Source organism: Solanum pennellii, chromosome 7, assembly GCF_001406875.1.
Source record: "Solanum pennellii chromosome 7, SPENNV200".
Taxonomy (NCBI): Eukaryota; Viridiplantae; Streptophyta; class Magnoliopsida; order Solanales; family Solanaceae; genus Solanum; species Solanum pennellii.
The window spans coordinates 72,942,621-72,969,428 of NC_028643.1; the positions used below are offsets into that span (position 1 = coordinate 72,942,621).

At 30.7% G+C, this 26,808-nt stretch overlaps 3 protein-coding genes across 3 annotated transcripts; 1 reads left to right on the top strand and 2 right to left on the bottom strand.

The window, feature by feature from the left end:
- Positions 1–868: 868 nt before the first annotated feature.
- Positions 869–5,972, bottom strand: LOC107025844 (ketol-acid reductoisomerase, chloroplastic). Its single transcript, XM_015226608.1, has 10 exons — positions 5,469–5,972; positions 5,163–5,255; positions 4,178–4,243; positions 3,885–4,025; positions 3,262–3,489; positions 3,059–3,176; positions 2,847–2,986; positions 2,565–2,732; positions 1,870–2,025; positions 869–1,505 (listed from the first exon to the last, which is right to left on the bottom strand). The coding sequence occupies exons 1-10, from the start codon at positions 5,772–5,774 to the stop codon at positions 1,137–1,139; spliced, it is 1,785 nt and encodes a 594-aa protein (XP_015082094.1). The 5' UTR covers positions 5,775–5,972; the 3' UTR covers positions 869–1,136.
- Positions 5,973–18,227: 12,255 nt separating this feature from the next.
- LOC107024205 (transcription factor bHLH30-like) lies at positions 18,228–20,464 on the top strand. The gene is made up of 2 exons (XM_015225129.2): positions 18,228–18,857; positions 19,690–20,464. Exons 1-2 carry the CDS (start codon positions 18,585–18,587, stop codon positions 20,182–20,184), a joined length of 768 nt encoding a protein of 255 aa, XP_015080615.1. The 5' UTR covers positions 18,228–18,584; the 3' UTR covers positions 20,185–20,464.
- Positions 20,465–22,281: 1,817 nt separating this feature from the next.
- Positions 22,282–24,344, bottom strand: LOC107025705 (ABC transporter G family member 10-like). Its single transcript, XM_015226465.2, has one exon. The coding sequence runs from the start codon at positions 24,164–24,166 to the stop codon at positions 22,340–22,342; it is 1,827 nt and encodes a 608-aa protein (XP_015081951.1). The 5' UTR covers positions 24,167–24,344; the 3' UTR covers positions 22,282–22,339.
- Between the last annotated feature and the right edge of the window lie 2,464 nt (positions 24,345–26,808).

Here is a 26,808-nt window from a genome sequence, read left to right on the forward strand (position 1 = left end):
TTTTAGTATTTACGACCAAGAAGATATTTCCTAATAGCAGTCCTCCTTTTATCAAAATTATAGACCAGGTATTTATTCCTTTAGGGTCTTTATACGAGTTTAGCCTTAAGATTTGCAAGTACTCTTAGGGCCTGTTTGAATTGAATTTTGGCTTATGACTTATAAGCCAAAAGTCATGAGTTAGGAATTCTAACTTATGACTTTTGACTTATTTTTGTTATTTTGACTTTAAAATAAGTGTTTATAAGCACTTTTTAACTTTATTCACACTTCAAAACCGCATAAAAACTATTTTGGCTTAAAAGCACCTAAAATAAGTCAATGTAAACAAGCACTAATGAATTTCTCGTCTTTTTATTTTTCCAATTTTTGGTCATAACTATTAGTATTACGTTGCATTTCATTATATTACATACGATATGAAGTTCATACTCTTTTTTTATTCCGATGATGAAATTGTCAAGTACATTTTTCATATTTGAATTTGATTATTTCGTATTATGTATATCGCTTAACTATGCAAAAGTCCAACTTTATTGTCAAGTTAGTACTAATTTTTGTTGTTTAATATGTTGTGTCTATTATGATGATGTTATTGCGCATTTAATCTTTTGTACTTGTTTTTTTATATCTATATATGAAGTTGCATCACTACTTTTGATATCTATAAAATTAACATTGATATTTTGCATCACATTTCATCATTTATGAAATTCTCATACTTGTAAAGTTAGTATTTTGCACAAACTTCTTCGATTTATTCAGTGTATAAAACTTGCAAGTTGTTGCTCTCGTTCATACGTTGGATGAAAACAGGATAAAAATGGCAGAAAAAAACTTCACTGGAACTGTTAAAATTAGACACATGTAGAGACTGAAACATGCTACTGCCATAACCCACATTTTATAGTTGCTATAAGGGTTCCCAAATTTCGAATCTGTTATTCTGCAAAAGGTTACATAAAAAAGTGCTAGTACCAACGTAACTAAGCAACGAAAAGAGGCTAAGATTCTTATAAGCTAACAGATTTAAGTATTCTTGCCTTCACCAACACACATCAACAATATGAAATCTCAACATCACAAATTCCCACAAAATTCTCACTTGCTCGCTCACAAAGTGACCCGTAAAGCCCTTAATTGACAGATTGCCTGAGCTCAGGGCGGACAAAATCAGCATCTGCTGTTACAGAAATATCAACTGTGGGTCTTAGTTCAGCACACACTTTAATAGCTCCATGCACGGGATCTGCAAGGAAGTTGCTGATGAGATCACGGTTGATAGGGGTGTTGTTATCCACGGCTACAAGTGCTTGTTGGGTGAGATTGTAATCAAATCGAGGGGCCCACTTCCTGGAACCTAGACGTGCTGTTGTTGAGCAATTGTCAACCATGAATGATACTCCACGAGCGTGCATAAACGGATTCAAAGAATCTACAGACTCGATGACACTTTCATTGATAATCTCGGAGTAAGAATGTCCTTTCTTCCTCAGAACCTCAATCTGTTTATTTTCAAAAGACAATATTTTAGATGACAAGGAATGTCAAGAGAAAAGGACATTTATGTTCACCTAATCTTTCATCATATGGGAACCTTCCCATTGTGATTTTATAGAACTTAAAAAAAAAATAGAAGGCAAAAGTTCCTTCAAAAAAAAAAAATTCTCAATTCAAGATTCAGATGTTCAAAGTGGCCTGCTAACACCATTTGCATTGAATGTTCTAAAAGTATCAAATCCAAGACACAAAAGCAAAAGAGTAGGTATTATTATCTAAAAAGGAAGAGAGAGCAAAAGAGCACTTCAAGCATATCCTGAAATATCATGCAATACTTCCATGGCTCAAGAATAAAATAGATATGCTAACCTGGGCCATCATCAATGCCACAAAGACACCAGCAGTGAATGGATACAGAGGACCAAGATCACCAGCTGGTCGGGTTGCTCGGACGCGCTCACCAACCTTCCACATCCTTGTTTGATCAATTTTCCCCATTGGGAAGGCAGGTAAGCCCTCCTTTTCCTGCATGTACAGAAACCAAAGTTAAAATCATTTTATTTTAGTATTTAACTTTTTTCTTCAACTATCCCCTTGAAGACCTTATAGTACCAGGGCAAACATGTGAACAAAATTAAGATTAACCGAAAAAGGCACATTGGCTTAGTAGGAGGATTATACTCTCAAAACTTATATAGAGAAAAAAGCAATGCATGCCCTTCTGCTATACTTATAGCTGAGAGGGTAAAGAAAAAGGCCCACATAAATTAGCAAAGTTTTTATATAGTGCTTCAAACCTGAAACAATTGTGTTTGTTTCTAAAACAAGACTTTTTTCAGGAATCATACTTATTTTCCTGTAACCAAGAAACCAAAGATCTGGCAAAAACTAGTCCAAATATACCAGGAAAGACATTTTCTGAGATTAACCCACTTGTGCATAATTTCCCCAGAATTGTTCTTCAAAAACATCTCAAAACCTAATCATTAAAGAACTAAACTGAGACAAAAGTCCAAACCCGGCCAAATTACTATTGTAAAACTACAGAGTCAAAAATGACTTACATAAAAGCGGCGGCCAGCCAAGACAACGCTCCTGATCTCGCTACCTGTAGCTACATCTTCATAGCACTCATACAAAATCTCCATGCAGGGGTAGAATGAAGCACTGTATGCAGCTTCAAACTCCTTCTTGCCCTCCTCAGTCAATGAGTCGTACACAGCCAACATGCCCTGGAAAACGGATACATGTACATATAACAATTTTAGGGAAACTTTAACAAAAGTGCTATGTAAGCATCTTCCTCGACATAATACTCTAACTGAAGATAAAAATCGAAGACCGACCTTTGTTGATATGGTTTTTGAAATGACTCCTGTTATGCATTCTACAGTGTTCTTGTATGCAAGCTCCTCATTCATTCCGTTCTCAGTGTACCTTCTGAAAAGCGACTCCACAACTCCATGGACAGCACCAAGTAAAATGCCTAACGAGGGAAACACAATTACTCAACCGTAACGGCTTTAGTAAGCTAGAAATGACTTGAAAACACACTAACCTCGTTCTCCAAAAATGTCACTTTTATATTCCTGCTCTAGAGTAGTAGCAAAAGTAAAGGGAGAACCAAGGGCAACAGACCACCCAAGAGCAACATCTGTGGCTCTTCCATCAATATCCTGGAGATAGTAAAAGGTGTGAGTCTGATTGAACATAATTAATGGCTTGAAGGAAACAGAGTAGAGAAAGGGCATTGAAATAGACCTGGTGAACTGCAAAACTTGAATTAATTCCAGCACCATTGACTTCTTTTCCTTGAACATATAATCTCCTGACTGAAGGCCCCATTCCCTTGGGACATACAGCAATCACACTAATGTTCTTTGGGAAGTCAAGGCCCATTGACTGCAAATGGCCAAGGAGGAATCCATGTGAAAGCCCAAGTATGCTGTTTGGCTTCATGTGAGAGAACACTTTCTCATAATTATCAGCCTGCACATACATCACAAAAATTAGACAGCAATATTTGAACCCCTCCCGCCTCCCAAGAATGCTTCTGTTTTACATTGATTCCGAATACTAAAAAATTATGCTTTAGCAATAGTTATATCAAGACAAAAGTTGGCCCCAACATTATAATTCACACATTTAATCACTCCAAACGTGAATTTGATTTCAAAAGATGATGAAGAGACGATAAGTAACAATATCCCATAAACTATATCATATCTTAGTCCAAAACAATTGTAGACTCAACAAAAAATCTACCAAGTTAACCGAGATGTGAACTTACTGTGTGAAGGAAGCCTTCAATAGAATGTAACAATCAAAAAACATAATTACCAAATGTTGCCACAATAAAAACAGAGGCTAAAACAATGTCCAACCTGAGCAGCATCAGAAATCAATAGCAGCACTAGATCACTGCCAGAGATAGTCTCATATATGTCACCAAGGGTACCGTTCTCTTCAGTAAACCCAGCTGTGCGGGCCTCCGCAAATGAACTTGAACCCTTTCTTAAACCAATCTGCATGAAACAGAAATTACACTTGTAAGCTTAACAATTTGCCAAAAGTATAACAACCAATTCACACATTCACCGCCATATCAAACACGATCTTTCACTGTTATCTGTCTTTGTGGGATAGGAAGGAGAAAGCAGAAGAAGATAATTATTACCTTAACAACTATGTCAGATTTTATTTCTGCAAGAGAATCCCTCAAGTTCTGGGCTTGAGCAGGTCCCTACAAAAGAAATGATATTTATTGAGCAAATCTGGATATGAAAAAAAGAAGAAAAAAGAGCAGTGCTGTTAAAAGCCGTTACTTCCAGTGATGAAGCGATACAACCAAGGTGAAACCATGCAGTTCAGAGAAGTGTGGTTCAAATAATGATGCACAAAGTGATACAACAGAAATGTTTGAATTGGATTAATATTGACATTATTGAATTGGAAGTTGAAATTAGTATAGTACTGTATATTAATGTAGATATGACATTTTGTAACTTCTCATAAATATTACCCTGCAGTTGAAAGAAGAGTGTTGTGCTTCATTTCTTGTTTTTTGCTTTTCAAAACACCGAAAAAGAGAGCATTAAACATGAAAAGAAGCATGTAAAATATTTATGTCTTACATATAAGGAAAAAAGGTTTCCTTTTTCAGGAAAATTAAACGAAGATAACTCATGGAAACCACGTCATCATATATTTAAACTAGAACAACCCAATAGCTGATAGGAAAAAAAATCATCCTAGGATGAAGCGTGACGAGCAATTCAGGACGAGCAACATAAGAAAGCAGTTCAAAGCCGGGTGACTGATTACATCAAAAGATAATAGCTCACCAGTAAATTAGAAAAAGCAAAGGAACATTTACCAGATTCCAATATTATAAAAAAGGGAATCTTCAAAATTCTAATAACCAAGATATTCATCAATCAGATGGCACTCAAAAATATCATCTTTCTCTTTTACTTTAGACCGGCAACAATAAAGAACTATGAGGAACTTTTTTCCTAAAAGTTTATATTGCAAATAAGAATTAATTCCTTAGAATCAGAACATCTCATCACTTGTCATTTCAGACTAAAGAACATCATTCAATCAAAGGTAATTTCTGATCAAAAAATGGAATCAACAAAAACTGAATCCATGAGATATACCTGAGAACCCCAGCCGATAACTCCGATCTGCTTGATTCCTTTGAAAGCATCCGGCAAATACTTAAACAAATCTCTACCTCCCCTCACAATGTACTGCACCACAATATTTCATATGGTCAAAAACTTCAAAAAAACTACAGATAAACTTTCAGCATAAACACAGTTCTTTAGCTACTTTTAGCTCATAACCATCAATTTAACTAACTTTCAAATTAGACTAGATTGATTCATTATATGAATCAAAAATATAAATTTACACGATTAATTTGAATCTGGTTAAACAATTAGAGAAGATGAGGCATGCACCTCATCATTTCCAGCTAGGGTTACTTTCTCCTTCTTAAAAACGGATGTTTCAAAATCAAACGAAGCAGGAGCTTTGACGGTAGCAGGTGCAGCGACCATGCGAGCCGCAAGCGCGCCTCCGCCGGATTTTGAGCTGCCAGATGAAACGGCGGCTTGAGCTCTGAGAGGCTTAAGCGATGGAGTTGACGAGGATAGAAACCCTAAGTTACCAACAAGCGAAGGTTTTAGGGATTTGGTTGATGATGCGGAGGAGGACGGATGAGTAGAGTTGGTGATGGAGAAGGAAGTTGCCGCCGCCGCCGCCATGATTGTGAAGTGGAAAGCAGACAAATTAAAGTGTTACAGAGAGAGATGGATAAGAGGGAGAAAATGTGAAATGGAGAGGTCCTTTTTATAGATGTTGCAGATTTGCAGTGTGGTACTGGTACTTTGCTAGGGTAAAGGTTTGGTACTTTTAGAATCCGCGTTCTCTAACAAAATCGACTCATTACATAAACTCGTAAAGGTCTAAACTCAAAATTTAAAAAAACATGTATATATATGGTGTTGGCGACGACTTGTAGTTGTACCGATATATATTTATTAATATCTAATTGAAATTTAAATTTAAGATTTCATAATTATGAACTCACTTTATAATTATAGGTAAATCGTCTTAAACAATAAAAAAATTGATCAATGTTATTTTATGAATGTACTTTGAAAGGATAAAGTATATGTAAATTTTATTCTTGTCTCGTAAAAATAAAGAGGCTATTTTTAAAAAATGTTCAGCTCATATATTGCATCTCTAAAATAAGACTACGAATATACAAAAATAAAGCAGATATAGCAAGTAATAAGTAGATATTAATAAGTTTATATGAACGATATTACATAATAAAATAACATGATAATTGAAACACAAAGCAACAATAAATAGATTACAAACCTAACCAACTTTTTGAAAATTGGGTTACTATCGGTTTGCATTTTTATTTCAACATTATTCTACTTTTTAATCTTGTGAGTATAAATCAAATATTATTATATTATCAATTTGATTGTAATTTATCTAATCTGTAAAATAAATTTCATTGAGCATGTAGCGAGTTTAATGAACAATTTTCCATAATTTTCAATTTAATATTCACGTAATTGAAACTATTACAAAGAGTATTATTAATATGATTGCATAGTTAGAAAATATTAAAATTAGGTATTAGAATAAATCAATTATTAATCAAGAGGTAGTTTGATTTACCTTAAAAAGTAACAATACCACTCCTTTGGTATTTGAATAACGGCAAACATTTTAATTCAACATCTAAAAATATCCACTTAAATTATGGTCATAAATCATATTTAAGCTAATATCAAACCAGATGAAAAGACCTAAAAATAAACTATATTCAGAAAAATAATTCAAATCGAAATTTGTTTAAAGGAGATAATAAAAAGAAATTGAATTAATAATAAAAGTTGGGTTATCCTGATAAAATGAATGGATCAGAATTTTCTGTTCAAATTTTGGTAAAGAAAAATTTATTTTAAAAATATTTTTCTCTTGAATAAACCTAACGCTATATAAATTTAAATTAATTGAAATCATCATATACATATTAGACACATAAAAAAACTAAAAAAAAAATACTAAACTCACACAATTTAAAAGTCATTACGTTTTCTTCAAGTGCTACTAAATATGTGAACAAACACTATGTTTTTTAATTAAATTTATGACCAAAAATAAGTTTTGAATTTTCCTTTAGTTTTAAAATATTAAAATAAATTTGGAGGAACCTTTGAGAAAGGCAAGAGCCGTTTAAATGTAGTGTTGTCAAGTTTTACGAGACAATAAATTAAGACCGTTAAAAGAAATAGAATTAAGGATCCGCTATAGATTTTTCAAGTAATATTTGGAAAAAAATTTAATTAATAGTACTTATTCATAAAATTTTATATTTTTGGTAAATATTCAAAATTTTCAAATATTTGTTTTCTTTTAGTATTTAGGTCAAATCTCATTATTTGGTATATTTTTAAAACTGAAAATTCACATCAAATTTTTATCTTTTACAAAAACACTTTCCATAATAGTTATTTGCGTTGTATTACATAATTTTTTAAGTGAACACAAAATAGTGATGAAATTTCAGTAAATACGAAAGTAATAAGTACCTATTTCACTACGTAAGAAATGATGTCATGGCCAAAGGCTAGCTAAATGGTGTGTTACTCTTTTAATTCATCCATTCATTTTACTTGTCGTGTTTTTTTTATATTTTAATAAAATACAATTTGATCAAAATTAATTTTATTTATTTTTACAATTCTTTTTTTTTTATCATATATTTTTTCACTTCTATTGGATAAAGATATATATGGAAGTAAAAAAATAATTATATATACTTTATTTATTTATTTTTTCACTTCAATTTTCTAAATACTTTATTTATTTATTTTTCACTTTTACTTGCAATTTTTTATCTATTAAAAGTATCATTTTTTAATTTTACTTCTATCATTAATTACTTGAGCATCAAATCAAATATCGAGATCTAAAACTATACGTGCGCACGTGGGGGCATCGACGTGAAATGTGTCATGTCTATAAAAAGGACAAAAATAGAGACAAGATAAGTATTTATTTTTCTGAAATTTACACGTTTTATAAAAATAATAGAGTAATTTATATATATATTTTATTATAGTACTTATTTTATAATTAATATATATCTTAGGTCGTAAAAAATAAGATGTTAAAATAAGTAATAAATATATTAAGAATACCACAGGAAAGCAAAAAGTACTTTTTATATATTAAAAATGATCCGAGCGAATCAAAGATTTAAAAAAATTTTGGGCATCAAATATGTTCTCTAAGTAAAATTTAAAATAAATCTAAAGAAATAACGCTTTAGCAGGATTCATATTCTGGTCTCGCTGGTTGTTTTTACACCTTGTACCAATGACACAAGTACACTCATACGCTCCCCTTATGAATGCAGTATCAATTATATTCTAATCTCTGTCAATTTTGCAAAATATATTTATAAATATACAGATTTATTAAGTTAGATCGCTTCTGAAAATGATATATAAATATAAAAATATAATAAACCAAAAAAATGAGTTGGACGTTAATTTTTTATTTTAAAAGTATGATCTTTAGACAAAATTATGCTATTTAATGAGATTTTAAAGAACGTTTGGTCCACTAAATAGGTTTTTTATTGCATTAACGTAACTTGTCGCCCACTTCCGTCGATGCACTAAAAAAATACTACAAACACCCACTTCTTTCGATTATAATATTTGTCACATTTTCATTTTGGACAATTAATGTAATAAAAAATTAAAGTTGAATCAGTTTAAGATCTAAATGAATTGAATTAAATGTGAATTAACTTAATAATCAATTTAAATATGAAATAAATTAGCTGGATTATAATTTTGTAAATTGATTGTATCGCGGCTAGATAAGAGATATAATTTGTATTTGTTATGGATTTTATCAATTTGAATTTATTGTTAGCAAAAAATTAATTAATTTCTTTAAAAAGAGAATCAAAGTTTGTTGGTGCACAGCAATTTCATTTAGTTTAATTGAAATAAAGTCATTTTAAAAGCTCCGTCTTTTAAATTGCATTTACGCACGACAATCAATTATTAACACCGACTTTGTGGCCTAGCATAATTAATAATTTTTGTACTAGAGGTGTGCTCAATATTGAGGAGAGTATTTTCTACCAAACAAATCCTTTTTTTTAATTATTTCTTGTACTTGATATGTAAATAAAAACATCACCGTAAAAGTATGACCAAATAAATAAACAGATTTCTAAAATTGTTGGCTTTTTCTATTCAGGTACTTCAATTATGTTATTTTTCTATTAAATCAGTGAACCATCCATAATTTGTTCCTTTTAAACACTATTGTTGGCTGATATGGAACCAGGTTTTGTGAGGGGTATTTATAGAGGATACATATGTTGTTTCAGAACTGATCATTAGTCCAATTGATAGTAAAACTGTTCGAGAATAATTGTGTGTTGCTTCAAGTCATTTGAACACATTAGAAAACAAATGAGACTAACACACTGTTTGTTTTTGTTCTTTCGATCAAAATCATTACAATACGAACACAATTTAAGGCATTTACAATAGAAAAGCCGATCAAAATCAGCCAACATTGAACAAATTATGGGTGGTTCAATGATTCAATAGGAAAATGACGTAGTTGAAGTACCTGATGAGAAAACTCCAACAAGTTTAAGGATTTGTTTATGAGTTTGGCCTAAAAATATTTCTATATATTTAATACAAACTACAATGATGGACGAAGATAGAGTGATGGGTGGTGGATGGTGGGTGCTGGGGCTTGATAGGTCGATTCATGATTTTCATTCAAGGTTCGAAAATAAAAGTATAAACGTGTGAATAAGTCAATAAAACATAATTCCAAGGAAGTAGTAGTATATACTTTATACTTTATAGGTACAAAAAGTTAGTTTCGTTACAAGAGACCATCATTTAGATTTTCTTTCACATTTGAATTTTTTAGAGTTCAAATCTTTGTTTAGATTTTCTTTCACGTTCGATTCTTTTTGGGTTTAAATCTACTTTTTTAGAAAGACAAAAAAACGTAAAAGATTGATCTTGAAAGTAAATGAAGAGCAGCTAATAAAACAAAATGTTCAAAATGAGATTCAAACCTTGACATGAGGGTCATCCGAACCCTGGAGGCGAGGTTCTATTAAAAAAGATGTACCATTGCGCTATAGCTTGCTTCTTGTTTATAAGGGAGTCCAAAACTAATATAACTACATAAATATACAAAAAAAATTACCTTATATATACCGTGTAACTTTTTATCGAGAGATTTAAAGTGAATCCCTGAAACCCACGTGGATCCACCCCTGATTGGGTGGGTATGGGTAGTTGTGAGGGTAGAGGAGACAATATCATTTGTTTGTCTTCTTACTGTTATTAATTAAATAAATAAAAGACGGCACTTTTCTTATTTTCAAATAATTTACTTATTTTTAAAATTTAATTGATCAATCGAACATGAGAAAATATGATACTGAACACACCCTAAATATTGGGTCATAGTCTTTATTTAGGTTGGATCATTTCAGTAGCTGGGCTGATCCATATCCACTAGTTAAAAGTAAGTAAACTTGGTATTCAGGTAATCCTGGGCTATAGATCCACAAGCCCATTATGTAATAGGTTTAATTGGGCCTATCTACTTATGAGGCCCACTAGGAAAGGTGTTAGACTTTAAAGTAGACTTCCATCGCTACTTAGGTGTAAATAGGAAAAATTACATAAATTAATACATTTTAAAAAATAATTACTGATTTTAGCGATACTTTTTGTTTATTACCATTTATAGCAATGTTTTGTTAAATCTGTAATATGTATTAAAAGTGAATTATGTATGCAATATATATGAATTATAATTGTTTTTTTGAAATATATCATGTTTGTTTGGTAAAAAATTATCACATTGTATTATAAGTGTATTAAAATGTGTGATAAATGTATTATTCATCAATAAAATTTGTGTTATATGTGAATAATAAATTATTTTTTGTAATATGTATTAAACTTGTATTATAAATGAATTAAAAGTGATCAAGTGAAATAAAAATATTATTGCTATAAATGGTAAATATTTTTTTAATATAGTATATTTATGTAAGTTTCCCGTGTAAATATTCCTATTTCTGCGATACAACGAACCATTCAAAAATCGTCTAATGTATACTCAAGTAGAAATTTCGATAAACTATTATATCTTTCAACTATTTATGTAGGAATCTGAATTTAATCTGTACTAACAAATAGTGATAGCAATAACTTTGCAGAAACATAAACAACAAAGTTTAAAATATATAGTAAACAACATAAATAAATAACATAAGCAGAAATTAATGTCTGTAAAAATGTATCAGAATCTGTGAAATAAATAAAAAAAATAGAGTCTATTGAATGTACAATGTCCCTTTTAAAAAATTATTCTCTTTGAGTACCTAAGGTCTGAAGGAATAGATACTCCCAGGACAGAACGATTCTATTCACTAGTGTATTGATATAAAAACAGTGGTGTCATCGATTCAACGAGAACAAACTATATAAATATTTAATTGTGCAGGAGAATAAGAAGAAGTTCAAAAAATTCGTAGTGTAATGTCCGAGGAATCATAGGTATTTATAGCCAACAAGCATTGTTTATGAAAGTTTGTAAGCTTTTATAACAGTTACTAATATATGTTTGTTCATGAAAGTTGCAACATTTCCTGAAAGTTACAATCTTTCATAACAGTTATTTTAAAAATGTGAGAAATTTGAATAAAATGAAAAAGATGTTTTAAATTAAGGGTCACACGAATCCGATTTGGATTATGTCGTTTCGTGTTGGCCATTAACATTAATAATTAAAGAAAAAAAATTTCAAAAAATAATTTCTTGCCCAATTTTCAAATTCAAAATCGACCTAACGACAGCGACACGAGGGAAACCTCTTTCCAACTCTTTTAACAACTAGTAAAAGTATTTCCTTATTCAAACACTTCAAATTTCCTCCTTTTATCTTTCTTCAATTTTCCATTAATTGTTATTATATATTTAACAAAGAATCAAATGACTAGATTAGCAATTTTTATCAAAAAATGGAAGTGCAATTGATTACAACCCATATGAACAATCAAATAATTATTACTAGTACATAATTTGATACATTAATGAAGGCATATTCATATGTTTATCCTGTTTAATTAACAACATTGAATAAGAAAAAAATTACAAGCATAATTAATCATTCTGGCCTGCTACAAAACTAGGCTAATTAAAACTACATACGTTATTACTGAATTTCATTATTATGAGAGTTGACTCAAAGTGATTTATAATTTATATTGGAGTAGTTAAATAAAATTATTTCTTTTTTATAACTAATTAAACTCATATCCAACCATTTTATTTATTTATTTATTTATTTATTTTTCCTTTTATATCCTCACCTATAATTTTTTTTTTTGTAATTATATGTTCCCAACTAAACCTCAACTAAACAGTGGAATCCATTGACAGATTAATTAAAAGGCCGATGCACTTAGATATATTTTTAAAGAAATTTAGGTCACCAATTTAGAAATTAAAAAAAAAACTTAAAAGACCTATTGGAAAATAATCTTAGGTATATATCGAAAGGTTAATCATGTTTAATATTAATGTGCTCAATATTTATGATTAATTATTATATATTACTATATATTGCTCTATCAGTGACAGAGTCAATATTTTTATTAAGAAAGTGGTGTACATACAAACTAGACGAATGGATACACACTTAATTTCCCGTGCCTCCTAGACCTTAGTTGGCTCCGCTCCCGTATCCTATGTACGTGCCATTATAACAAACTTCTATGTTTCATCGTAAAGAAATTAAAAGAAGCTAGTTCATGAGGGAAAAATTATTCCTCAAGAGTTCAACATCAGATAAAAAAAGAAACTGGTGATCACCATCCATCCTTTTTTCGTCCGATATGAAATTCGATTATCAACATCCATAATTTTGAAGTTGTATAGGAAACGAATATGACCTTATTTACTTTTTCTTTTTCTTTTTTTAAATAATCTCTTTACTATTTCATTTAGTGAAGTAAAAAATGCGACGCTTTAGGAGAAGTAAAATGAAATGTGATTTAGATGATACATACTTTTTATGATTAAATTTAAAGGCTATCAAATATATGCCCTTCTAAAAAAATTGCAATTTTTTTTGTTAAAGGACATATAAATAATTAGTGAACCAATAATGACGTTTTTTCCTTCAAATTCTCTTCTATTGAAGTTTAATTAAATCGATTATCGACTTGGCCTCATACAAGGAAACAGTGTAAAATGCACGAGCTTTGACTTAATAATGATAAGATTTACATTAATCCGTTGACTAATTATGTTAATTAATTAATTAATTAAAATATGAATTGAGTAGTTGATGCTTTTGTCATTTAATCTCGACGTGTTACGTTCTTTAATTTAATTCAATTTAATTTGCATGAGCATATATATAAATGACCTTGCCCCTTTAATATTAGTATTAATTCCCCCAACATCAAGCAATTTAAAAAAAATATTTTGCATCCACATACGTACTAACAAGTAAAATTAAACTAAACATATATATATCCTTCTAGCCTTCTACAAATTATTCAGTGATATTACGTGGAAAATGAATTTTCACCAATAAAATAAAGTTTATGTTGTCAATCAACAGAGTTATCAAGATTTTTTGTATTCAAATGTAACGATATATTTGTTAAGTATATATGTAGATTCTTCGAATTCACTGAACATAAAAAAATACTTTGTTTTGAATTATGGCTACATCATTATTGACGAATACAAGATTTTCATGAAGAGGAGTTGAAAAACAAAAGTGTAGTCTCTAAGAATCGAAATCGAAACCTCAAGGTGAATTTTGAACGTAATCACTAAGCTATATAGTTAACCTCTTGTTTTGTGTTCAAAGATTCAAACTCTCTTTCTATAAGTACTTTTTAAAAATTTAAAAGTACTACCTTATATATAATATAATTTTTCATTGAAAAAGCTCAGATAAACATCTCACTTTCTCTTAGATCCGTTCATATGTATGTCGATCACTGCCTACCCAACAATATAAGAAAGAATTTATAGGATTAATTAGTATAGTTAAGATTTAAAAGAATAATTATATGTTATTGTGAAGGTGAACTCATTGAACTTAATTTTGAATTTATTTTTAGTTAACCTAAAAAAATTAGTATAATTATATCCCTTCATCATTATTGCTTTTATAGTTTTGTTGTAACAACTATGTGGTTGGATTGGTGAAAATAAAGTTCTTTAATTACATGATTAGTCTAGATCAATAGACCTTCCAAATATATATGAATTGAAGATGTTTTTGTTCTTTTAATTTTAAAAAAATTTACTTGTTCTTTTAACTTTTATGATCGGCATAAAGACGGAGTTAAATGAGATCAAGAGATTAGAATATTTTTAGCAAAAAATTACCTTATATATATAAAATTAAAATTATTATTTTATACATAGATATTGAATTTCCTTAATTTCTTCGACTTCTTTATATATTTATTTTTATATATTTTAAATATCTTAATTAAAATTCTGACTAGGGACCATAGGTTATAGATATGCCAAAACTAGAGACACTAGGAAGATCTCTTGTAGATACTGATTCTTTAATTTTTATGATCGGCATAAATCTAGAAGAATAGCGGAGTCTAATGGAATCAAGGAACTAAAATCTTTTTATTAAAAAAATACATTATATATATAAAATTAAAATTATTACTTCATACGTAGATATTGAATTTTCTAACCTTCGACTTTTTAATTATATATTTATTTTTTTATATTTTAAATATCTTAATTAAAATTCTGACTCAGTAATTATCCGAGGAATAATAGGATATAGATATGCCAAAACTAGAGACACTAAGATCTCTTCTAGATACTGAGATCAGCAAAGTACAGCCACATAAAATTGATCTCAATTAAAGCAGCTATCAAGTTTAGCTAAGTCTAAACCTATAGTCATTAAAGAAGAAAAAACTAATATGAAATGCCAAAATCTAAATCTTGGTTTTTGTGTTTTAACTTTAACAATGTTGATTTTGTAGAAAAATGGCAAAAAAAAACAAACAAAAAAAACAAAAAGGATCAAGCCAAAGATAGATAATGACAAAAGGAAAAGCCTCCAAAAGAATATGATATGTATAATGTATTCAAGTTATATATATTGATCAATTCGGGTTATGGTACATTAATAAAATTATATTATCTTTAATTAGATGTCTCGAGTTTGAGTGTGAAATATAAAAAGAAATATTATTATTAGCGTTATATTCGAATGAACCTTATAATGCACTATTCAAATTCAATTAGAGCTTCAATACATGCTTTTGACACCGAATAGGAAATTAAAAAAAGTTATACATATATTGATGACGGTATAAAATCTCTCTTTACATTATTAATGAATTTTTAATCTTTGATAGCAAGTTACTTTATCACTTTTATTAGATTATTATTTAAGTACTCTAATATTTATCAAAAAGTTTATCTATAAAGAGTTATATCCAATATAAATAACTTAATTGTACAAATTAATGTCTCTATGAGATCTACAAGCATATCTCGCTAACGTATAATAATAATAATGCACTCAATATAATCTCACAAGTAAATTTGAGAATGGATGTACAAATCTCATCCCACCTCCATATAGTAGTGTGAAATCAAAATAGAATTGAAAATAAAATAACAATGATAAAATAACCAAATCAACTGTTATCAAATTGAGAATTATGAAAGCGCAGTTATGCACAGACATGTTTAATTCCAATGAAGGAGGTGATTTTTCACATCTATCGAATTTTGGTGCTTCCATTGATGAATACTAATGTATATCATCAATCTAATCGAGGTACATTCAAGTTAGTCAATCCGCACACTAAATTATTAAAAAAATGAAGATAATAATGTGTGACATTTGAGTTGAAGGGTCTCAATATTAGAGTTGAAAAATGTAGTAGGTAAGTGAGTGATTGGCTCTTTGGCAAAGTGATGAGGTGAGCTAATTACTAGTCACCCACAAAGTGGCCCCTCACCCAACTGCCTTTGTCTGATGGCCTAACTTGACCATACACACACAAGAGTCTAATATTGCATTTTCATCACTTTGGTAAACAAATTTAATTTCCCACAAAGAGTTTGTCAAAAATATGATCTTATTATATGGAGTAGTAATTAAGACACAAATAAGGATTATGATGAAGTGATAGGATCTGAATTCAAAGCTATCATTAGAAAGTGTTTTACTTTAATGTAAAATTTTTCAGCGCGAATTCAAATTTAACTGGACTCTAATATAAATATGAAATATCGAGGGAGGAAAAAGAATATACTCCTATATATAGTAATTAAGACACAAGAAGTTAAGACAGTATTCAAAAAAGGGGAAATACTAAAGAATAGTGAGTTTATAATGGAAGTCACTTTGGAGCAAAATAAATATTCTTTAGGAGCTAAAAACTTGCTTTTTGTAAATTATTTTTGACTAATAGTCTAGTTGGTTAAGTTTTTACTAGACCAAAAGTTGTTTTTTTTTTTTTAATTTAAAAAAAGGTAAGATTGGTTGACCAATTTTTAAGGAGAAAATAATTGTTTTTAAGGAGCAACAAAAATTGATTTTCAGAAATTAAACTTGAAAGTATATATAAGAAAACATCTTCTAAAGGTTGATTAAATATTTATTACTGTTTAAATATTTTTCTCTCGTTATAAGGCGAGCAAATAATAGTATGATAAAAATGATTAAATCATCACAATTATGAGTATTAGCGATTTGATTTGAATTAATGTTCGATTAAAATCAAAATCAAATCTAATATGATAGATATTATTGATTTTTGTTTAATTATCTATTTTTTATTCGAAAAATTAGAAAATAAAAAAAATATTTTTTAACGGTTTAAATAAGAATTGAGATAAATAAAATGCAGTGGACAGTGTAATTATTTTATTGGGTAAACGACAAATTATATGAGAAAAAAGAGGACCCCTTTAATTTACAGCATAAAAGGACAAAAAAAGATTTTGGACTGAAACAACTCTGAAGGTTCACTACCACATTCCCTTCACATTAGCACTTTTCCTGCTTTTTTTTTTATTTTCATATGGAAAAATAATTTACATTATAAATTTTAAAAAAGAACTTAATGTGAAATTTAAAATTTTAATAAAAATAAAATATATTACACCCTTTAATAATAAGTAGCAATGACTTTTTTTTTAAATAATTATTCAGATTTAGTTAGACTTCAATAGAGAAAAATTACATATATTTTATGAATAACCTTAAATATGAGATTGTGAAAAATACAAATTGGATTAAAAGATTAGTCGATTACATTGTGTTGTTTTGTTATTCGTTCATAGTAAATTACTAGTAGTTGTAACATTGTTTTAATAGTTTCTTGTGCTTCAATCTATGTTAATATTATCTGTTGTTTCTTATATTTTGATTATTATACTATTTTATTGTATTAGCTAGTCTATTACGTATTGTTATTTTTGTTACGATCTGTTATTTTTTGTATTTCTATTATTTCTTCTTCTGAATTGATTCAAACTATTTTTCTATTAAATCAAAAGTCTATTAAAAACAACATTTTTATCTCTGAGATAGATGTAAAAACTAATGCACACTCCATATTTTGAGATTATACTGAATATTGAAAATTAATATATTTTATATATTGAGGCTTTATTTTGTGAGATTTTTATATATATAATAAATACATGTCAATATTTGCAGCAGGAAATTATATTAAATGTCACAGACAGCTACTGTTTCTGACATTTTAAAATTTATTACATTGCAAAATTTTTATATGATTTGGTAGTCATTGCTGTCCCTCTTACACTTTTTTATATTAGGTACATAATATAAAAGAATAATAATTTTAGAAATAAATGTATAATTATTTTATTTTGTATTTAGTTTAAAATATTAAATATTTTTAAAATTATTTATCTCACACTTTAGTTATCTATGATACCTAATAAAATAATTTAATTAAAAATAATTAATTCTAAATAATTAATTTTAAAACAATTTATTCTCAATCGAACAAAGCGAATGAAACTAATGTTAGGGTTTAAATAGAGTTGTCCACTAATTTCCAAAACAAAAAACAACTTCATAGTGACTGTCTTATCAACTATACTATCACTGTTCTTGGTTACTCTTTTCTCTTTGAGGGACCCTTCAAAATCTTCTTGTTTATCTTCCAAATTGGACCTTTGGGGCTTATCACAAATCCTTCAATAATGCTTCAATTCAAGAAGAAAATTGTATCTTTTCTTGTTCAGAAACTTTGCCAATAACAATAAGTTTTATCTCTGTTTTAGTAATGGAAGTACCTATTAGTAGAATTGAAAAAATAAGCAAACCCAGTCCAAGAATCTCTGTTTGGTCATCACCCACAAACCGTCCACCTGGTTTTGTGCTGTAATTTGTAAGTGGGTGTTTTTCTTGCTGCAAAAAAGATGGAATTTTTAAGTTCTTTTAATGGGTTGAATGAGGTTTATGGGGGGTTTCAGGGTATAATAGGAAATGGGTTGTCATCATCTTCTTCATTAGTTTTGGATAATGAGAGTGGTGAGCTTGTGAAGGCAATGGTGAAGCCAGGGGGAAAAGGGGTTAATCCAGAAAAAGCTTTGATTGCTTTGAAGAATCATAGTGAAGCTGAAAGGAGGAGGAGGGAGAGGATTAATGGTCATTTGGGTACTCTTAGGAACCTTATACCTGGCACTAATAAGGTAAATCTTCAGTTTATTTTGATTGGTTTTGTTTCAAGAATCAAACTTTGTCCACTGTTTGTTGTTTTTGATACCCGTTAATGTGTTTTGTGCTGTTGGTACTGTTCTTTTTCTGAATGACCTGTACTGCTTTCTGTATTAATTGACTTGTTTTTTCTACTTCCGTAGCTACTTTGATTTGTGAGGGTCTTTCCGAAACAAACTCTCTTACCTCCACGGGGAGGGGTAAAGTATGAGTACACTCTACAACTGTTTGTTTGTTGTAAACTGTTTTATAACTTCAAGATGTAAAGTGAAACTTGTGAAGCCGTTGGCTAGCTCATAAGTAGTTTGAGTAGAAGTACAAGCAGTCCCGACGTTGTCTTTTGGTGAAATTAAGGTCAATTCCATAATGAGTATTGTTTTACCCACTCCAGCTCCCTCGGATGGTATGGTTATCTCTCCGTAATGTGTGGTTGGTAAACGAGGATTGTTTTTTTAGCAAGTCGCAAATGTATCGTCAAATTTTTAATATGATTCCACAAGATCTAGTTTCGTTCAAGTAAATCAATCCAGAGATAATTTGGATAAGTAGAGGAGGAGGAGTCTATTGTGTTGTTTGTATACTATGCTTTAGCTGTCAAGCAATTTCTTAGTATGATTGGATATATATATATTTTTGGATTGAATTGTGTATATTGCTAACAACTTTGGTTTCAACAATTTACACAGTTAATAAAACAAGTATTTTGAGTTTTGAGTTTGGTGAGGTTGATTTTGGCGCCCTCGCTATTTCATGTCCTTTGAAGTATTTTGAGTTTAATTCTAGCTAAATTGTGCATTTCTATTACAGATGGACAAGGCCGCTTTACTTGCCAAAGTCATCGGCCACATAAAAGAATTGAGAGCGAATGCAGCAGAAGCTACCAAAGGTGTTCTAGTTCCAACAGACATTGATGAAGTAAAAGTTGAACAACAAGCAGAGGGATCTGATGGAGCCACTTATTCTGTCAAGGCATCTTTGTGCTGTGACTATAAGCATGAGCTTATTTCTGATCTACGTCAAGCTCTGGATACTCTCCCCCTCAAAACACTGAGGGCAGAGATTGCTACACTAGGGAGCAGAATGGTTAGCGTTTTCGTGATCACTGAGGGCAATGAAGGGAATACTGAGGGTACTGAAAGGTGCCAGCTTCTTATAACTTCTGTTCGTCAGGCTTTGAGGTCAGTGCTTGATAAATTTTATGCATCCGAGGAATTCTCTTCGAGAAGTACACTATCAAGCAAGAGGCGAAGAGTTTCACTCCTCAATTCTTCGAGCTCATCTTCTTTAGGGGATTTCTGGTGAATAATGTGTCTTATTTACTTGCTTTTATTCATCAACTATATAATGTATTACGTAGTGATCTCAGGTCAATGGCACATGTCTTAGCATGCATATCCTCTGATAAAATGGATATGCATGCTGCTACATATGTCTGCCTTTGTAAATGGAGAATGTGTTGCACTAAGCTGCAACCAGTATAAATATAAGAAAAATTACTCTGATGTAACCGTTCCTTCGCTTTCCTGATGTTGCTGTCCAGAAAATTTACATACATATATTGCAGATTCCTTTAAAGAGTTCATTCTAAACTAGTCAACCTTATTACTGTTCATATTACTTTGTCACAGTCAAAAGAAAAAGAGCGCGACTGCCTCCAATTTGGAGTTCATTTAATAGTGTATTAGCATCATACTATATGGAAGATAGTAACATCATTTTTCTTGCTGGAAACTGGAAAATATTGAATCTTAGTTATCTATTGCCTATTTAAGGGTGGTGTTTGATTGATACTCCAATACAAGTGCTATAATGTATTTAATGTTGGCCTGTGGCATGCCTTGTGGGTTCATGGAGCTCTTTCTTTTTCTTATTTTGTTTTCCTGTATATAATCATCCAGTATTTGAAGTCCATGAGCCTGTCTAATCTGGATTCGCGACAGATTGGCCTACTTAAGGGGTGTAAACTAAAGAAATGGGAGCTGTCGCGGCCTCAGCAGGTTAGAGTGTTGAATAGTGTACATATGACCTTTGGACTTAACTCCAAAAACTAACTCATAAAGGGAGGTTTTCCAAAGCCATTCATGTCTGTAATATTTTTCCTTTTAATTTTTCTAACAATAACACCAATCAATTACTATGCCTCATTCCATCCTAAACACTTGAAAGTCCGTTATATGAATCCTTCACTGATCATGTCTTTTCATTTAAACTCATCTCAGACCCAAGTCGTCAAATTATGTAATGTAACAAATATTACACTATCACTTTATAATTAAAGCGGGAGTATTACAACAAATAAGTGATCAAATTTTATATAACAGACTTACGTCTAGCTTGCATTTATTAATTTGACGTAAATATCAGATTTTGAATTGTTTTTTCCTCTTATCAAGCCACTAACAAACTAGAGAATTTTTAGTTCTTAACTTACACACAGTTACAATGTAATCATTACACCACACATCAACTTTCTTTTTACCAAATTACTCATAATTTGGCTTTTAAATAACCTCACAGTATTAACATTTTTCACAATGGTTAGGACAAAAAGTTAAAAAACCTTCCTAATATTACTAGGTCATTTTATTATTTTTCATGTTAAGGTGTCCTAAAGTTGGCATCAGGAAGCTTGTCAGGCAAATTAAATTCGAGATTTGAACAAAAAAGCTTACTAGTGAAGCTGAACTGGTTAGTGATGGAAACATTTCCCACGAACCGAGAATAAAAGGATCATGTAGGCTGATAACCAGAGTAAATAGTGTCAAATTGAGGGTTGACAAATGACAGACAAAAAAGAGGGTTGACTAGTAACAAGTTGAGTATAAAAAATTCTTCCAAGTATGAGAGGATCATCCTCTGTGGGCCTATTGAGTCTTTAGTTTAGTATAATTGTTCCATGAATTATTGGACCATGTACATTGCTTCTTAGAATGTTGTCATCCAATTATATGTGAGACGTCTACAGGTCAGACAGCTCTAAGGTTTTTTATATTCGGTGAAAAGTGGGCTGATCAAACTCTGCTTTTGAAGACTTTGTCAAGTCTTTTGCTGCTGTAAAATACGCGAAAAATCAAGTGTTCCTCTCAATAGTCAATATAAAATGGCAAATGCTGCATTGTGTTATGCTTTAACATTCCTTTTGGCTTCTACTACTAGACAAGTTGAGGCATCAAGTGTATCTTTACCTTGCAACTGCTGTATATATGACTTCATTTTTGCCATATTTTAACTCAAATGATGATTTTTGTGCTCTCTTTTTCGCGGCTGGTAAGCAAGTTGGAGTTGAAAACAACTCTTCTTGAATTTGAAAATGGAAAGGGATAGGGAAGGTTTCATTTGGAACAACAAATTTGCATGGGAAAAGATCTGAAATGTTGCAAGAATATGAAGAAAACAGACTAATATGCTTAGATTTTCATAGATGAAGAAATTAAAGGAATTTTGTTAGTCATTCTTTTCAACATTTGTTTCTGATAGATCTATACCAGAGAATCAGAAAACATAAAAACCTGTAACAAAAGATGAAACTTAACATAATAGCTATGTTAGACCACTTCTGTGACTCCTCTAGACCGTATCGCGTCAATAACTGTTCACCATACATTAGACACACTCCATCAACTTTCTGTATGCATTTCAGTTTCCCGCTCTCTCCTCCATACTCATTAATCAAGAAACATTCGAACGGATACTTGAACAGACTTAGATAGTGCACAAATAGCCAGAACATAGGAATTGACTCTTTCGATATAAAGTACCCTGAGAATAGGAAAAATGCACCTATTAGGCAACCGATAAATGACATTCCAAGGAGGAAATTTGGCACTAGTGCAGAACAGGCTGCCACGAATGAATTCCCCATCGCGAATATCATCCAGGACACCAGAGTATAGTACGCGAATGCACTGAATTCGTACTTTAATCCAACTAGCCAGTATACTGGTATAGCATAGAGAAGAGACACTATGAAAAGGAAAGGAAGGAATACTATTGTGTTAGCTATATTGTAGGTGGAAATTCTGTAGGCTCCTCTAGATGTTTCCCTCATTAGAATTCGCCTTTCTTCTAAGAAAATCGGTAGAGCTTCCGTGTTGGATGACAGCAAGAATGTGAGACTGAAAGCAAAGAATCCAACTTGAGATTGCAGCTCCAAATTCTTGGTGTTGCTGTTATAAGCATTGAAAAATATCGATCCCAGAATTAGCCCCACAAGTAATGCTTGGATTACCTTAGCCAAGAAAAGTTGTTTTGTCCTGAAAATGTTCCTGCAGAATCTCTGGCTGAGAATTAGTACTTCTTTCAGTGGAGAATTGGAGTATAGAACTTCCTTATTGGTGTTTTTGTTAAGCATATTATCGCTTTCTTGTTCTGTTTCACATTTTTCAATGTCACTTTGATCTCCAGAATGCAGGCATTCTGCAAGGCTATCTGTTATATCCATAGCGAATTCAAGAACATTGACATGATGAGGAATGAAATGTCCTGTGGACTTAAGTTTCTCTTCAAGAAGATGCAAAGAACCATTGTGAAGTACAAAGCCATTTGACAGCAACACAGCTTTATCGAAAAGTTCAAGAATTCGAAAACCAGGCTGATGGATGGTAAGTACAATTGTCTTACCATGATTCTTAGCCATTGATTTTAACATATGCATTACATGAAAAGCTGAAGCAGAATCAAGACCTGAAGTTGGTTCGTCGAGCAGAACAACAGCTGGATCATGAACTAATTCAACTCCAATCGCCACTCTACGCTTCTCACCACCTGAAATAGTCCTACTTGATTCACTCCCAACTTTTAAACCAGCAACATGGTCCAAACCAAGCTCATTCAACAGATTTTTCACTCTATCATTGGCCTTATCATCCCCTGCACGTAGCCTGAACCGCGCACTATACATCAAAGTCTCTTCAACAGTAAGAAGAGGGAATAAAGCCTCATCTTGTGTCACATAGCCTGATATTCTCCTGAAATTTGCAGGCTTCATAGGCTGATCATTAACAAGAACATGACCAGAAACACATGATGGACCAACATTTCCTGCTAGAATATCCAACAACGTCGTTTTTCCCGCGCCACTTGGACCAACAACTGCTGTAATTTCTCCAGGTTTGGCTTCACAACTCACATTCCTTAGTATATAAGTACTACTAGCCTTGTTGTTGTTAGCCAACTTTTTGCCTATCCATTTAAACTCATTATATTTAGGAGGTAATTTATAGGAAAGATTTCTAGCTTCAATTTTGTATCCATCATCTGATGTCTTCACAGGTAAAATTTCCATTGAGAAAAAAAGATTGAGAAATTGAGTTTGAAAGTTGAAAGTGAATAAAAAAGTAGATGAGCTAACTGAAGAAAATGGGCTCTATTTTATACTACTTGTGAGAGATTAAGCTAATGTGAAACTATTTGCATGCATATACTAAGTATGACATAAAGTGACTATAGTATTATACACATGAACTGTGTAGGGTATGTCAATGCTAGTCATGAAGTTGGCTAAGTAGGCTCATTTTGACAGTTTCAAAATATATTTGCAACTGATCAAATCACCATCATAAAAAATTCCAAATAAATTGAAAATATTTGTAATAGTATACATAAAAATATATCTTTTCGTTTCTATTTATATGTCATCCTTACTAAAAATAGATGTTTCTTAATACTCCCGTCGTCTTACTTGTTCACTTTTCCTGTTTTAGTTGTCCCTTATTACTTGTTCATTTTGACAAATCAAGAATTTTTTTTTTACCTATTGTAATTACTTTGAAAAAGGTAGAATTTTTTGATAATTTTAAGTTCTGAATTCATCCACTTCATAATTAATAGGGGCAAAATCGTAAACTCACTATATCAATCATTATTTTTTTAATAGGCGTGCAAACTCAAAAATGGACAAGTATTAATCAGGGACAGTGGGAGTACTTGTCATTTGACAAAAACAATGAATAAATGACCAATTTTTTTCCTATTTTACCCAAAAGAGTTATTTGCCTTAAAAATATGTATTTGATCAACATATATAGGAAAATTAAATAATTAATTCATGTTCGTTACTCAAATTAATTAATCAAAATAAATTAATTTATGTTGATTTATCGTAAACTTGATTTCATGAGTACACTAAATAAGGATACATTGGTATACTTATCAACTTTTTTAAGGGGTGTGAAATTTAAAATGACGACAACCAAATAGGAACGGGGGAGTATTTAATTGTATGTTTCAGGTAAATTAGTCAAGTTAGGTGATTTTGCTCATCTTTAGAATTTGGAAGATATAAAATATATTCGGAAAAAAATAAATAATACATCAGATTTAAATATTCTTTACAACTTCTACTCTAATTCCAACTTAAGAATTCCAAAAACGTTAATAATATTTGATTTTCATAGTCAAATGTCTACTTAATAACTCAGTATTGACTATTTAAACTTTTACCTTATTAATAAAAGTTCGATTCTTATTGTGTAATCCCTTCTTTTTTTTTTTTTAAGGAGTTTGGTAATTTTGTCTGGATCACTATTATTATTTGGCAATTTAATTTGAGGACTGACAAAATAAATAGTGTTACATAAATGAATATCCCTTAAAATAGAAGAGTTGGTGTTACCAATGACATAGGATAAGGTAAGAATACCATTAATATCCCTTCATTTATTTTGGTATGGGATCATATTTTACAATTGATAAAGTCAGCACATGAGAAAATTTCTACTTGCAGTTACAAAATATTTTACTGAGCTAAACATGTATCATGTACCAAGATTTTACAATACATATTTAGTGTGACTTGTTCTCTTTTTAGATTTGGTGTTTTATTGCAACTGTTTGGTTGAGTTGTGTACTTGTGTTGCGATGGGCTTTGCATGTGATTGTAAATTGTTTAAGTTGTGCAAACATGAACAGTTAGGTAATTGATGGAAGGGGCATGAAACTTATTCCGAATTCACGCATTGCAGGATCCATTTTTAAAGACGACGTTTTCATGAATGTATATTGTTATTACTATATACTTTAACATACTATGGCTTATGGTATAATTACACTCTTTTTTCCCTAATCATAGTGTACTCGATTAATTCAGATTCTCATATTGCATGACCTATTTCTGAAGGTGGTGCTTTTGATAAGATTTTTTCCATTGCTAAGACATTTCGTTGTTACTATTATATATATGCTTCTTAATATGTATATATATACATGATTTATACAATTACTCTTTTTTCCCTCAACCATGCATAGAGTATTGGAATTGGGAGTGAAATGCCTGCATGCGGGTTTGGCTGTACTCAGTAGATTCAGTTCAAATACTCTCTTTGTCTCTATTTACTTGTCTATATTTTCTTTTATATGTCTCTATTTACTTGTCCATTTTAACAAATTAAGAAAGGACAACAATTTTTTTCCCAATCCCTTATTCAATTCTAGATAATTTTCTAGTACTACTAAGTTGTAATGCATGTTTTTTTGAACCAGAAAATACATTTATTATACTTGGTGAGTTGCATAATCTTTTAAGTTAAAGGTAAAAATTGTAACTAACCTATGATAATAATTGGTGTCTTAATATGTATGTCACTTCTAAAGTGGACAACTAAATAGGGAATAGTATATTTTTGTTGGTAAATTCATTAAATTTATAGAAATATTAAATTTGGAACCTAATTATTATCACTTAAATTTGAAGAATCTCAGTAACTAAATTAGTTGACTACTTAAACACAGTCACCTTATAGGTGATGATTCGATTCCCCTCGGTAATCCCCCTCTTCGCCTCTCCCGTTTCGCCTCCCCGGCTCCACCTCCAATTTGAAAATTAAAAAACGCTAAAAATCATCATTATAAATTCAGAACCTATAAAATTAAAATCTTAATTTTGTGTCTAAATTTATAATACTGCCTCACTCCGCCTCGCCCCACCCC